This window comes from Salmo salar, chromosome 05 (genome assembly GCF_965601325.2).
Source record: "Salmo salar chromosome 05, fSalSal1, whole genome shotgun sequence".
Lineage (NCBI taxonomy): Eukaryota > Metazoa > Chordata > Actinopteri > Salmoniformes > Salmonidae > Salmo > Salmo salar.
The window spans coordinates 29,898,002-29,914,052 of record NC_138295.1 but is presented as its reverse complement, the minus strand read 5'-3'; the positions used below and the strand labels follow the sequence as shown (position 1 = coordinate 29,914,052).

The 16,051-nt window shown below is 47.6% G+C and overlaps 1 protein-coding gene across 1 annotated transcript in view; it reads right to left on the bottom strand.

Annotated features, from left to right (window-relative positions):
* The window catches only part of LOC106604568 (alpha-1,3-mannosyl-glycoprotein 4-beta-N-acetylglucosaminyltransferase B), a 171,130-nt gene that overhangs the window by 15,699 nt on the left and 139,380 nt on the right, over positions 1-16,051 (bottom strand). The window contains exons 9-11 of the mRNA XM_045718039.2: positions 5,326-5,456; positions 4,842-4,949; positions 3,488-3,681 (exon numbers count right to left, since the gene is read on the bottom strand). Coding sequence (XP_045573995.1) covers positions 3,488-3,681; positions 4,842-4,949; positions 5,326-5,456 — 433 coding nt within the window. The remainder of the gene's footprint in view (positions 1-3,487; positions 3,682-4,841; positions 4,950-5,325; positions 5,457-16,051) is intronic.

Below are 16,051 nucleotides of genomic sequence, written 5' to 3'. Positions count from 1 at the left end.
CATTTTTAGTTCTATCAAGTTCATATTTATATCCAAAAACAGCGTTTTACTGTGGCGTTGATGTTCAGGAAATCGTTTCCCTCCAATAACCGGCATTCAAGTCAGCACCACAAATTAAATAATTAAAATTAGAAAACATTGGTAAAATATTATATTGTCATTTAAAGAATTATAGATTTACATCTCTTGAACGCAATCAACTTGCCAGATTTAAAAATAACCTTACTGGGAAATCACACTTTGCAATAATCTGAGCACTGCGCCCAGAAAAATACGCGTTGCGATACAGACTAGCCGCCATGTTGGGGAGATCTAAAATCGAAAATACTATGTAAATAATCCATTACCTTTTATTCTCTTCATCAGATGTCACTTCCAGGTATCACAGGTCCATAACGAATGTAGTTTTGTTCAAAAAAGCTCATCATTTATGTCCAAAAATCTCCGTCTTGTTAGCACATGATCTAAGCCCGCCGGACTTCACTTCATGAACGAGGGGAAAAAATATATTTACGTTCGTTCAAACATGTCAAACGTTGTATAGCATAAATCATTAGGGCCTTTTTTAACCAGAACATGAATAATATTCAAGGTGGACGAATGCATTCTCTTTTATAACGTATTGGAACGAGGGTACCCAACATGAACTCGCGCGCCAGGTGTCTAATGGGCCATCATCGTTCCATGGCTTGTTCGGTCAGATCTCCCTCCAGAAGACTCAAAACACTTTGTAAAGGCTGGTGACATCTAGTGGAAGCAATAGGAAGTGCCAAAATATTCCTCAGCCCCTGTGTTTTTCAATGGCATAGGTTTAAAGGTAATACAACACATCAGGTATCCACTTCCTGTCAGAAAATGTCTCAGGGTTTTGCCTGCCAAATGAGTTCTGTTATACTCACTTTTTATCCAGCCGTGCAAATACTGCCCCCTAGCCCTAACAGGTTAAGGTGCAACCTTTGGTAGACTGATGGAAGGCTACTCAAAGTCAGAGTCTATGATACAACGAAGCCTAATCAAACATGCCCGTGCTCATCATGGTTCTAACAGGCAAAGTGAAATGATACAATGAATGTGATCATGGTGCACGCAGCTCAAAAGATATGGAACAACAGCATTGAATCAACACCATCGGACATGAAACAACGATATAAATGTAACAACAGCACAACAAAATAGATTAACAATTTTATTTTGCAGGTGCCTTTTCATTTTATACACCAGTGGTACAACTAGTGCTTTCTAACTGCACTGAACCAACACAGTGGCGCATGTGTGTCACGTCCTGACCAGTATAAGGGGTTATTTGTTATTGTAGTTTGGTCAGGGCGTGGCAGGGGTGTGTTTGTTTTGTGTTGTCGGGGTTTTTGAGTATTGTTCTATGTTTTTGTATTTCTATGGTTTTTCTATGTTGTGTATTTCTTTGTCTTGGCCTGGTATGGCTCTCAATCAGGGACAGCTGTATTTCGTTGTTGCTGATTGGGAGCCATACTTAGGTAGCCCTTTTTCCACCTGTCTTTTGTGGGAAGTTGTTTTTGCACTGCTGTGGTTAGCCTGCAAAACTGTTTAGCTGTTGTTCGTTTTTTTTTCTTGTTTTGTGTTGTGTTCGAATAAAGTAAGATGAGCATTCACATACCCGCTGCATTTTGGTCCAATCACTACGACGGCCGTTACAATGTGAGTGAAGCAAAACTGTCCAGTGGTCAAAAACTTTCATCTTGAGGCGACGGGGGAGAGGGTTCTAAAAGCAATCTGTTAATTATTATATCATATATAAAATGGCCATATCTATTTTAATATATACTAGCTCAAAACATTACTAATCATTGAACATGATAAATTACCCAATGGATCATTGTAATTTTCAAGAGAAAAAAATTGGGGGTGCAGCCTTATTTTGAAAGTGGGGATACAGCTGGTCCGTTTGCGCCATTGCTCATGCTCATATCATCATCATCATCATCATCATCATCATCAGTCAGCCAGCCAGCCAGTTCAAACCCCCTCTACATTTTGCTTTGTACAAATGCATGTCCCACCAAGTACCTAACAGCAGTCTGGACCCCCCCCCCAGAAAATGATGTCAATGCTTTAGAAGCTTCTGATAGGCTAATTGGCATTATTTGAGTCAATTGGAGGTGTACCTGTGGATGTATTTCAAGGCCTACCTTCAAACTCAATGCATCTTTGCTTGACATTATGGGAAAATCAAAAGAAATCAGCCAAGACCTCAGAAAAAAAATTGTAGACCTTCACAAGTCTGGTTCATACTAGGGAGCAATTTCCAAATGCCTGACGGTACTACGTTCATCTGTACAAACAATAGTACGCAAGTATAAACACCATGGGACCATGCAGCCGTCATACCGATCAGGAAGGAGACGCGTTCTGTCTCCTAGAGATGAATGTTCTTTGGTTTCGAAAAGTGCAAATCAATCCCAGAACAACAGCAAAAGACCTTGTGAAGATGCTGGAGGAAACAGGTACAAAAGTATCTATATCCACAGTAAAACGAGTCCTATATCGACATAACCTGAAAGGCCGCTCAGCAAGGAAAAAGCCACTGCTCCAAAACCGCCATAAAAAAGCCAGACTACGGTTTGCAACTGCACATGGGGACAAAGATCGTACTATTTGGAGAAATGTCCTCTGGTCTGATGAAACAAAAATAGAACTGTTTGGCCATAATGACCATCGTTATGTTTGGAGGAGAAAGAGGGAGGCTTACAAGCCAAAGAACACCATCTCAACCGTGAAGCACGTTGGTGGCAGCATCATGTTGTGGGGGTGCTTTGCTGCAAGAGGGACTGGTGCACTTCACAAAATAGATGGCATCATGTGGAAGGAAAATAATGTGGATATATTGAAGAAACATCTCAAGACATCAGTCAGGAAGTTAAAGCTTGGTCGCAAATGGGTCTTCCAAATGGACAATGACCACAAGCATACTTCCAAAGTTGTGGCAAAATGGCTTAAGGACAACAAAGTCAAGGTATTGGAGTGGCCATCACAAAGCCCTGACCTCAATCCTATAGAAAATTTGTAGGCAGAACTGAAAAAGCGTGTGCGAGCAAGGAGGCCTACAAACCTGACTCAGTTACACAAGCTCTGTCAGGAGGAATGGGCTAAAATTCACCCAACTTATTGTGGGGAGCTTGTGGAAGGCTACCTGAAACGTTTGACCCAAGTTAAACAATTTAAAGGCAATGCTACCAAATACTAATTGAGTGTATGTAAACTTCTGACCCACTGGGAATGTGATGAAAGAAATAAAAGCTGAAATAAATCCTTCTCTCTACTATACTTCTCACATTTCACATTCTTAAAATAAAGTGGTGATCCTAACTGACCTAAAACTGAATTTTTACTAGGATTAAATGTCAGGAATTGTGAAAAACTGAGTTTAAATGTATTTGGCTAAGGTGTTTGTAAACTACCGACTTCAAAAGTATGTGTGTGTATCCAAGCATGTGAGCACACACACACACACCTTTCGATGCGGACGGGCGTGAAGAAGCGGATGCGGATGAAGTCCCCAGCTACAGGAGTGAAGGCCCAGAAGAAGTCCTCTCCCAGGTAGGCCTTCTCCAGGGTGAAGTGCTGGTACGTCTTCAGGCTGGTGGTCACCTCCGCCAGCGGGTTGGCGTGGCCTTTGTGCAGGGTCTGCTTGCCAAAGTCCTTGTCCTGGAATGAATAATTAGACCCAAAGAGGGGGGTTTAGGGAGAAGACATGAAGGTGTTTCTAGATATCATTCTCATATTGACTTTGAGGGTGCAGTTCTAAAGACAGGGATGAATTCTGAATTGAGATCTGGAAGTCTGACTTAAAGGTTCATTTAAATCCTTTAACTATTCCATTTACATGATTTACTTGAAAATGAATGTGAGTCATATTCTCTCATCTCTCCTCCAAGTGGCTTTGGGGTTGAGAGTAACTACATTATTGCTGGCAAAAATGATGAAATTCCACATGGAGAATGTGCAATTTCATGATAAAAGAGAATAGTATATTTCTAACACCAGATAATGTCACAACAAATCTCTGAGAGATGACTTGTATCATTGTAAAATATTTTCAGCTTGCTTATAGGCCTTTGCAACTGTAATTCAAATTCCTTCGATAATGATGATGGTGATAGTGCATCCAATTCATCCCACTCTAGCTGAATGTGTCATAGTTCTAATTGTACCTATCCCTATTCAAATAAACAATTGAATATAATAAATAAAATACTCTTCATCAAATGAGAGTATTTGCTAAATACATGTAAGCATTAATGTATAGAGAGTGGTGAGCTGGCCTGCTTGGTAAAGAATCTCTGAGTTGAGAAAGCCTTGGTCCAGGACGAGCGTATCATTAGTAAATTGATTAGGTTAGACCAGGTTTTCCCAAACTCGGTCCTGGGGATATTTAATGTTGAGTTGGATATTTAAATCAGCTGTGTAGTGCTAGGGCAAAAACCAAAACATGCACCCAGCACCGAGTTTGGAAAACCCTGGGTTAGACTATAGTAGCAATATTCAGGCTGATATCCATTGCCCTTAACACAGTAATCAGAGACATTAAACAAAGTCTTTACAGCTGGAGTCTGTATGGTGACGTGAAATGTATTCCAGTACTGCAGGGCTCAGAGACGTGAAAACTAATATTTGAACATACACAGACTTTAGTTGATAATATGACACATGCACAGTGAGTGGATGCTAGTAAGCCCCATGTATACACACACACACACACACACACACACACACACACACACACACACACACACACACACACACACACACACACACACACACACACACACACACACACACACACACACACACACACACCTCCATACCTTGAGTTTCTGGATCTTTCCGGCCAGGGAAGAGTGGGTGCCCACATGCTGGAAGAGAGAAGGCTTGAAGCGAATTCTCAGGTTGGCTTTCTGCCTGTCGCAGTGTTTCTGTGTGTGTGACAGGCAGGGGAGAGGTGGGAAAGAGGAGGAGGGAAAGAGAAAGAGAGTATGAGTGTGTGGGAATTGCACCATTTTCTGAGACTGAGACCAGTTTGGAAAGTCATAGTATTTACATGTAACTCCCTGCTTGGATACTCTGTAACAGATCCTTATTTTCAATCTCCCTTGAAGTAATCACTGATCTAACATGACTGGGTCTAAAGGACATTTACATTTACATTTAAGTCATTTAGCAGACGCTCTTATCCAGAGCGACTTACAAAACTCTAGGGCAGCTTGTATCAGGACAGTGGTTACCACAACATATAAGGAAAGGTTTACTTCCAACTGGGCCTAGGTTTACCATGGGGGAGGTTGAACTTACCGCGTCCTTCTCCGGGTTGCACACCTTAACCCACATGATGTGGTCCAGCAACCAATCAATTGGCTTGTCCTTGTAGAACATTAGCATAAACTCAACGATCAGCGACAGGTCCACGGACTTGAACATCTTACCTGAGAAGAGACGATATACAACTTAGTTACAATGCGTGACATCATCAAATAGCACCAAAGGTTGTTCAGCTAGTACCTTGGCCATTTCTAAACGTTTCATCATATCTTGAGCCTATGAAACACTACTTCCCAATTGTAAAGCGTCCCTTAGCTCCTATCCCAAGGCCCTTTGTGAAAATCTGAAAGGTCTGAAAGGATTGGACAGGTTTTTGAAATATGGTTATAACTACATTGCCCTCTGCTAGTTGGACAATTCTATCCTTTCAGATGTATTAGACGGGGGGCCATTTGGAATTGGTGAAAAGTAGAAAGTAGAGTGCAACAAGGACCTAGAACGAAGGCTAAACTTAGCCAATGTGCTCTGAAATTAAATCAGAATGAAACAGAATTGCACACAGACCCTTGAGCGCTGAATTTAATCTAATGTAATTTAATTGTCAGATTAATACTGATTAATGCATTAGAGGCCATTTCATAAAGTCACCAAGTGGGTTAGAAGAGGAAATCATTTTTGGTCAAAACGAGGACGTTTGCAGTATGTTGTTTAAAGGAATTCGATTATTTTACAGGTGTTTAATTGTAATGCTTTGAAGCTCTTTCCACTATAATGTTTTCCAGCTATTATAGTCATTACAAAGACAGAGGATTCCGTTTAGCCAATTACAAGAACAGAAATACCTCATTTTTGCTCTTGTTAGTCCTCATATGAAACATAATCCAACAAAATACACATGCACTCAGCCACCCACCTGTGCACACCCTGAATTAAAAAATTATTCTCCTCTCCTCTCCACATACCTCTCCCCCAGTCTCTCTTTATACCTCCCTACCCCTCTGTACAGGAAACCACTTCTCTCTTCTCGCTCCTCTCCTCCATCCCTCTCTCTGGTTACACCATCTCTACTGAGGTCAACACTCTTTCCCTGGTTGAGCTGTAGCATTCACCCTCCCTCGCTATCTCTTCCACCCTCCCTCCTTCCTTCCTTCAGTCCGTCCCTCCCATTACACCATCTCTACCGGGGTCAACTCTCTCTCCTTGGTTGATCTGTGGGCTTGATGAAAAAGCAATGAGAGCGGAGCAGCCTGTTCCTGTCAAGTGGAGGAGAGGAACAAGGGAGTGAGAAGAGAAGAACAACATGGTTACAGTCTTCTCTTTCTGTCCCCACACTCCAGGGCTAGGGCCTTTGTTATTGCAAGGTTTACGATGCCACAGCAACATGGGTTTATGAGAGAGAGAGAGAGAGAGAGAGAGAGAGAGAGAGAGACAGAGAAAGCAAGAGCGAGAGAGAGAGCGAGAGAGAGGAGAGGACAGGAGGAGAGGACAGGAGGAGAGGAGAGGAGAGGAGAGGAGAGGAGAGGAGAGGAGAGGAGAGGAGAGGAGAGGAGAGGAGAGGAGAGGAGAGGAGAGGAGAGGAGAGGAGAGGAGAGGAGAGGAGAGGAGAGGAGAGGAGAGGAGAGGAGAGGAGAGGAGAGGAGAGGGGGGTAAAGTGCTTGTGTAAGGGAAGGAGTTACAACTCATTAGAATCCCACAGAGAGGTTGAGAGAAAGAGGGATGGAAGGAAGGGAGGAGAGAGAGACAAAGGGGAGGATGGAGCGAGAGATGGGTAGAAACAGAGAGGGTGAAAGGTCAGGTGGTCAAGTGAGAGGAGTTCCGCTAACAGTCATTATAGAACCTGATGGGGAAGAGGGAGTGTAGGAGTGGAGAGATGGACTGTAAGATAGGTGGAGAGGGAGACAGACAGAGTGAGGGAAAGTGGGGCGTTGGGGAAAGGAGAGAGAGATGCCTAACATTCATTACAGGCCTGCTGACAGGGAAAGATTGGGGAGGTGGATGCTGGAAGGAAGGTGTGTGTGTGGAAGGGTGAGAGAGACTCATCTCTTCAGATTGAGTGTAGTCTGGCCCAGGGGTGTGAAGGTGAACGGAAAGGCACTGGAGCGACAAACCACCTTTGCTGTCTCTGCCTGGCCGGTTCCCCTCTCTCCACTGGGATTCTCTGCCTCTAATCCTATTACGGGGGCTGAGTCACTGGTTTACTGGTGCTCTTCCATGCCGTCCCTAGGAGGTGTGCGTCACTTGAGTGGGTTGCGTCTCTGACGTGAACTTCCTATCCGGGTTGGCGCCCCCCTCGGGTTCGTGCCGTGTGGGAGATCTTCGTGGGCTATACTCGGCCTTGTCTCAGGGTAGTGAGATGGTGGTTGAGTTGGTGGTTGAAGATATCCCTCTAGTGGTGTGGGGGCTGTGCTTTGGTAAAGTGGGTGAGGTTATATCCTGCCTGGTTGGCCCTGTCCGGTAGTATAGTCGGACAGGGACACAGTGTCTCCCAACCCCTCCTGTCTCAGCCTCCAGTAATTATGCTGCAATAGTTTATGTGTCGGGGGGCTAGGGTCAGTCTGTTATATCTGTAGTATTTCTCCTGTCTTATCCGGTGTCCTGTGTGAATTTAAGTATGCTTCCTCTAATTCTCTATCTCTTCTCTCGGAGGACCTGAGCCCTAGGACCATGCCTCAGGACTACCTGGCCTGATGACTCCTTGCTGTCAACAGTCCAACTGGTCGTGCTGCTGCTCCAGTTTCAACTGTTCTGCCTGCGGCTATGGAACCCTGACCTGTTCACCGGACGTGCTACCTTGTCACGGACCTGCTGTTTTCGACCCTCTCTCTCTCTACTGCACCTGCTGTCTCTAACTCTGAATGATCAGCTATGAAAAGCCAACTGACATTTACTCCTGAGGTGCTGATCTGTTGCACCCTCTAAAACCACTGTGATTATTATTATTTGACCCTGCTGGTCATCTATGAATGTTTGAACATCTTGGCTATGTACTGTTATAATCTCCACCCGGCACAGCCAGAAGAGGACTGGCCACCCCTCAGAGCCTGGTTCCTCTCTAGGTTTCTTCCTAGGTTCTGGACTTTCTAGGGAGTTTTTCCTAGCCACCGTGTTTCCTCATCTGCATTGCTTGCTGTTTGGGGTTTTAGGCTAGGTTTCTGTACAGCACTTTGTGACATCGGCTGATGTAAAAAGGGCTTTATTGTCACGTCCTGACCAGTAGAGGGTGTAGTTGGGTCAGGACGTGGCAGAAGGGAGTGTGTGTTTTTTATTGTTTCATTGATTTTGGCCGTGTGACTTCCAATCAGGCACAGCTGTAGAGGGTTGTGGTTGATTGGGAGTCACACATAAGTTGCCTACGTTTCCTTTGTGTTTCGTGGGTAATTGTTCTTGTCATTGTGGTTGCACCTGACAGGACTGTGTTGGCTGTCAGTTTTGTTGTTTTGTAAATTGCACAGTGTTCGTTTAATTAAATATGACGAACCCTAACTCCGGCGCATTTTGGTCCACTTCTTCCTCAGACAGCCGTTACAGAATTACCCACCAAACCAGGACCAAGCGTCGGAAGAGGAAGGAGCAGCAGGAGTACAGCGTGATGGACCAATGGACTTGGGAACAGATCCTGGATGGAGAGGGACCATGGACTCAGGCTGGGGATTATCGCCTCCCGCAGTGGGAGATTGAAGCGGCGAGAGCGGAGAGGCGCTATTACGAGGAGAGAGAGCGCAACGAGCGCGAGAGGCAGCCCCAATAAAAAAAAATTGGGGGGGCACACGGGACAGTCGGTGGAGCTGAGGTCGGAACCAGAGCCAGTCGGGATGACATTGGAGGTGAGCGAGGGATATGAGGCAGAGACTGTGACAGGGTTAATGGGGAAATTAGGAGAGAGAGAGATGAGAGAGCTGCTAGTATGGTGCATAAAGTACGGCATTCGCCCTAATGAGCGTGTCGTGGGAATGACGTCACCTGAGGCAGCTCTCCATACTCGTCCTGAGGTGCGTGCTTGTTGTCTGGTAAAGACTGTGCCTGCGCCCAGAAACAGGCCTCCTGCATGTCTTCCCAGCCCTGCACGTCCTGTGCCTACGCCCAGAACCAGGCCTCCTGCATGTCTTCCCATCCTGGTCAAGCCCGTGCCTCCTCCACGGACCAGTCCTCCAGTGGGTCTCCCTATCCTGGTCAAGCCCATGTCTCCTCCACGGACCAGTCCTCCAGTGGGTCTCCCTATCCTGGTCAAGCCCGTGTCTCCTCCACGGACCAGTCCTCCAGTGGGTCTCCCTATCCTGGTCAAGCCCGTGCCTCCTCCATGGACCAGTCCTCCAGTGGGTCTCCCTATCCTGGTCAAGCCCGTGTCTCCTCCATGGACCAGTCCTCCAGTGGGTCTCTCCACCCTGGTCCCTCCTGTGCCACCTCCTCAAACCAGGCCTCCAGCGGGTCTTCCCAGACTGGTGAGTCCTCGGCCTGCGCCCAGAGCCAGGCCTCCGTTATGTCTCCCCAGCCTGGTGAATCCTGAGCCGGAGCTGCCAGAGTGGCCAGACTGCCCGGAACTGCCAGAGTGGCCAGACTGCCCGGAACTGCCAGAGTGGCCAGACTGCCCGGAACTGCCAGAGTGGCCAGACTGCCCGGAACTGCCAGAGTGGCCAGACTGCCCGGAACTGCCAGAGTGGCCAGACTGCCCGGAGCTGCCAGAGTGGCCAGACTGCCCGGAGCTGCCAGAGTGGCCAGACTGCCCGGAGCTGCCAGACTGCCCGGAGCTGCCAGAGTGGCCAGACTGCCCGGAACTGCCAGAGTGGCCAGACTGCCCGGAACTGCCAGAGTGGCCAGACTGCCCGGAGCTGCCAGAGTGGCCAGACTGCCCCTCCTGTCCTCCGGCCCAGCCCGAAGGGCCCTCCTGTCCTCCGGCCCAGCCCGAGGGGCCCTCCTGTCCTCCGGCCCAGCCCGAGAGGCCCTCCTGTCCTCCGGCCCAGCCCGAGGGGCCTTCCTGTCCTCCGGCCCAGCCCGAGGGGCCCTCCAGTCCTCCGGCCCAGCCCGAGTGGCCCGTCTGCATCCCGGGGTCTGCACCTTGACGGGGGGGTACTGTCACATCCTGACCAGTAGAGGGTGTAGTTGGGTCAGGACGTGGCAGAAGGGAGTGTGTGTTTTTTATTGTTTCATTGATTTTGGCCGTGTGACTTCCAATCAGGCACAGCTGTAGAGGGTTGTGGTTGATTGGGAGTCACACATAAGTTGCCTACGTTTCCTTTGTGTTTCGTGGGTAATTGTTCTTGTCATTGTGGTTGCACCTGACAGGACTGTGTTGGCTGTCAGTTTTGTTGTTTTGTAAATTGCACAGTGTTCGTTTAATTAAATATGACGAACCCTAACTCCGCCGCATTTTGGTCCACTTCTTCCTCAGACAGCCGTTACATTTATAAATACATTTGATTGGTTGGTTGATTGATTGAGAGAGAGGGGAGGTGAGATGCTGGAAAGAAGGTGTGTGTGTGCATGTGTGTGAGTTAGTGGAAGGGGGTGAGAGTGAGTGAATGAGATATAGAAGGATTACAGAATGAAAGTGTGCCCGCATGTGTGTGTGTTTGTGGGTATGTGCATAATAGCGAGGGTTCTGTGATTGTGTGCTGTCTCTGATGTGGAATTCTGCTTTCATCAGGCAGGTGTGTGACCTGAGTCAGTCACTACATCAAGCAGTAGAGTCAGTCTCAGTGAGTCACTGACTCACAGAATCAGTAGGCTCACTGAACCCAGTATGACCCAGTGACTCACTTAGACTGAGTCTACTGTCTGTTCTCAGAACAGGGCAGCTTACCAATTGAAGAATTTCATCACACTGACCTATGTTATCTAGGGGAATAATATAAGCTAAGTGACGAAGGCATTAAAAGGTCAACACGTACACACCCCCACACACCTGGGGATAACCTCTATAGGCAGCCACACACCTGGGGATAACCTCTATAGGCAGCCACACACCTGGGGATAACCTCTATAGGCAGCCACACACCTGGGGATAACCTCTATAGGCAGCCACACACTTGGGGATAACCTCTATAGGCAGCCACACACCTGGGGATAACCTCTATAGGCAGCCACACACTTGGGGATAACCTCTATAGGCAGCCACACACTTGGGGATAACCTCTATAGGCAGCCACACACCTGGGGATAACCTCAACAGCAGCCACACACCTGGGGATAACCTCTATAGGCAGCCACACACCTGGGGATAACCTCAACAGCAGCCACACACCTGGGGATAACCTCTATAGGCAGCCACACACTTGGGGATAATCTATATAGGCAGCCACACACCTGGGGATAACCTCAACAGCAGCCACACACCTGGGGATAACCTCTATAGGCAGCCACACACCTGGGGATAACCTCTATAGGCAGCCACACACCTGGGGATAACCTCAACAGCAGCCACACACCTGGGGATAACCTCTATAGGCAGCCACACACCTGGGGGATAACCTCTATAGGCAGCCACACACCTGGGGATAACCTCAACAGCAGCCACACACCTGGGGATAACCTCTATAGGCAGCCACACACTTGGGGATAACCTCTATAGGCAGCCACACACCTGGGGATAACCTCAACAGCAGCCACACACCTGGGGATAACCTCTATAGGCAGCCACACACCTGGGGGATAACCTCTATAGGCAGCGACACACCTGGGGATAACCTCAACAGCAGCCACACACCTGGGGATAACCTCTATAGGCAGCCACACACTTGGGGATAATCTCTATAGGCAGCCACACACCTGGGGATAACCTCAACAGCAGCCACACACCTGGGGATAACCTCTATAGGCAGCCACACACCTGGGGATAACCTCTATAGGCAGCCACACACCTGGGGATAACCTCTATAGGCAGCCACACACCTGGGGATAACCTCTATAGGCAGCCACACACCTGGGGATAACCTCTATAGGCAGCCACACACCTGGGGATAACCTCTATAGGCAGCCACACACCTGGGGATAACCTCTATAGGCAGCCACACACCTGGGGATAACCTCTATAGGCAGCCACACACCTGGGGATAACCTCTATAGGCAGCCACACACTTGGGGATAACCTCTATAGGCAGCCACACACCTGGGGATAGCCTCTATAGGCAGCCACACACTTGGGGATAACCTCTATAGGCAGCCACACACCTGGGGATAACCTCAACAGCAGCCACACACCTGGGGATAACCTCTATAGGCAGCCACACACCTGGGGATAACCTCTATAGGCAGCCACACACCTGGGGATAACCTCAACAGCAGCCACACACCTGGGGATAACCTCTATAGGCAGCCACACACTTGGGGATAACCTCTATAGGCAGCCACACACCTGGGGATAACCTCTATAGGCAGGCACACACCTGGGGATAACCTCTATAGGCAGCCACACACCTGGGGATAACCTCTATAGGCAGCCACACACCTGGGGATAACCTCTATAGGCAGCCACACACCTGGGGATAACCTCTATAGGCAGCCACACACCTGGGGATAACCTCTATAGGCAGCCACACACCTGGGGATAACCTCTATAGGCAGCCACACACCATAACTTCAATGCTGAGTTATACAAAACAGCCTTTGAATGCGGTCTTATAAGACAATGCTCAGCATAACATTCCATTTCCATCTGTATTTTATGGAGAGCCATTTAACTATCTGTCATCTTTCCATTTTCTACAATGTTGGCTTAAATCCGAGGTCTAATGTGACTGTATCCATGAATCAACACCTCTCTCTCTCTCTAACAATCCACTCTTTCCTTGCACTCGCATGCACAGCCATACACGCAGATGGCTGCCACCTGATTCTCCCCGATTGAGCCGGCTGCTAGCCCTGTCACGCTGGTTAGCTGCGGAATGCTAATGAGAGCAGAGGGGAGAGAGGGGAGCAGTCGCTAACCACTAGCTAGGGCTCCTAAAAACACCTGAGAGAGCCCCATTGGAGCACAACCCATCAGATTACTGCTCACAAATCCTCCTGTCGCCTAGCCGGAATGATGTATTTAGCGCTGCATGGCTTATCCTGTGAGGGGAATATTGTTATGGTGTGTCTTGGATCATTATCGTCACAGTGACGGCTAATTATCTTATGTAATTGTGTTTTGAGGCAGTCAAACACTGACTGCACTAAGCCTAAAACAGAGGCTGTGTCGCTCTATGACTGGGTAATGACGCATGATGAGTATAGGAGATTGGACACATGAGCACAAACCAGGCAAACCTTCTTGTCGAAATTAATTTCTCCATCTTTAGGGAATAAGAAGCAAAAAGGTAAGAGTATCATTACTCAACCCTCTAGCTATTCCTCCTTTTAACTACCTCTTATGTTTAAAATCTCTTAAAGGTGACAACCTTGAACTCGGTAAGCCTAAATCTTGACATGAGATTTCAAATCAGTCTATTCCCTTCCCTACTCCCTCTCTCATATTCTCAGACAGAAAAAGAGGAATGGAGAACTGAGGTTGGTGTCTTTTCCGTGACCAATGGTGTTGACAGCCCGGCGGCCATGATTCAGCGAGCTGTTCGTTGCGACGGTCGGGAGAAGCGAGCCTGTCGGCTAATCAAAACTCTGGGCGAGTGTGCCTCAGAGCGGCATTCAGTCACGGTTGTCGAACTGGGCCCGCTGTCCCGGGCTACCCGTGAGGACCACGCGCTCCAATTAAATGTGAGTGGAGAGGGGGATAGAGAGAGAGAAAGAGAGGGGGAGAGAAAGAAATAGGAGATAATGAGAGAGAGAGCGATGCAGGGGAGACAGGGAGAGAGAGATGGGAAGGAGAGCGAGAGAATGACAGAAAGAGGGGGAAAAGAGAAAGAGACGCCTCACCTCAATTTCCTCCACGGGAAGCCCGGTTACGAATCTACAGACTAAACTGACAGGCAGACTTTACACGCTTAGCTAAGCACAGCAAGTAACAGCAACGGATATGGCATCCGTCAGAAGCTTATTTGACACGCTTTCGCCAGGCAATGTCAGTCTACAATTTCTACTCAATTGAATGTGAATAGCAATCTGAGCTTTGTTAACCCCCCGTTGTGTTCAGTAATATGGTGTTGTAGCTCAGTTGAGAATTGAATACTGTTGCTTTAAGAATGTATCAGGCACGTTGTGCGTGTACAGAGGTGTGAGGATTGGATGAGTGACGTTTGTACGAGTTGTTAACATGTTGACCTGAAGTAAAGACATTCAGTTTAATTGCACAACAAGCCTCCGTGCATTTGTAACACCCCCCCATTGAAGATAGGCCTCGGAGACAACGTTTAGTCCAGTAGCAACATATTCCATAGACATCTATCATTTTATTAGTCAATTGGCTTCCAATAAACTATTCCCCAATAGGTAGAAGTTGCCTGTGGGCACAGATCTCAGATCAGCTTGCCCTCTCCTAATCTACCCTTAACCATTAGGGGGAGCAATTCGACTGACCGTGTGAGGGGGATTCTCCATGTGTGTGTGTGTCAGAGAGTGAAAGGGAGAGAAATAAGTCTTGTGAATCATGGAGGAGAGAGGGACTATGTCAGAGTGGAAAACTTTGAATAGTCCCCTATTTGGTGAAACACTTAGGGTGGTTCTCTCATAGACAATATAACATATTATAAACTCAGCAAAAAAAGAAACGTCCTCTCACTACCATCTGCGTTTATTTTCAGCAAACTTAACATGTGTAAATACTTGTATGAACATAAGATTCAACTGAGACGTTCCACAGACATGTGACTAACAGAAATGGAATAATGTGTAACTGAACAAGGTGGGGTCAAAATCAAAAGTAACAGTCAGTATCTGGTGTTGCCACCAGCTGCATTAAGTACTGCAGTGCATCTCCTCCTCATGGACTGCACCAGATTTGGCAGTTCTTGCTGTGAGATGTTACCCCACTCTTCCACCAAGGCACCTGCACGTTCCCGGACATTTCTGGGAGGAATGGCCCTAGCCCTCACCCTCCGATCCAACAGATCCCAGACATGCTAAATGGCATTGAGATCTGGGCTCTTCGCTGGCCATGGCAGAACACTGACATTCCTGTCTTGCAGGAAATCACGCACAGAACGAGCAGTATGGCTGGTGGCATAGTCATGTCAGGATGAGCCTGCAGGAATGGTACCACATGAGGGAGGAGGATGTCTTCCCTGTAACGCACAGCGTTGAGATTGCCTGCAATGACAACAAGCTCAGTCCAATGATGCTGTGACACACCGCCCCAGACCATGACGGACCCTCCACCTCCAAATTGATCCCGCTCCAGAGTACAGGCCTCGGTGTAACGCTCATTCCTTCGACGATAAACGCAAATCCGACCATCACCCCTGGTGAGACAAAACCGTGACACGTCAGTGAAGAGCACTTTTTGCCTGTCCGCTCTGGTCCAGTGACGGTGGGTTTGTGCCCATAGGCGACGTTGTTTCCGGTAATGTCTGGTGCACAATTGAGCAAGAGGACAAGTACATTAGAGTGTCTAGTTTCAGAAACAGACATCTCACAAGTCCTCAACTGGCAGCTTCATTAAATAGTACCCGCAAAACACCAGTCTCAACGTCAACAGTGAAGAGGCGACTCCGGGATGCTGGCCTTCTAGGCAGAGTTCCTCTGTCTAGTGTCTGTGTTCTTTTGCCCATCTTAATCTTTTCTTTTTATTGGCCAGTCTGAGATATGGCTTTTTCTTTGCAACTCTGCCTAGAAGGCCAGCATCCCGGAGTCTCCTGGAGAAAGCATCCGAGGGAACAAAACATCACCTAGCACC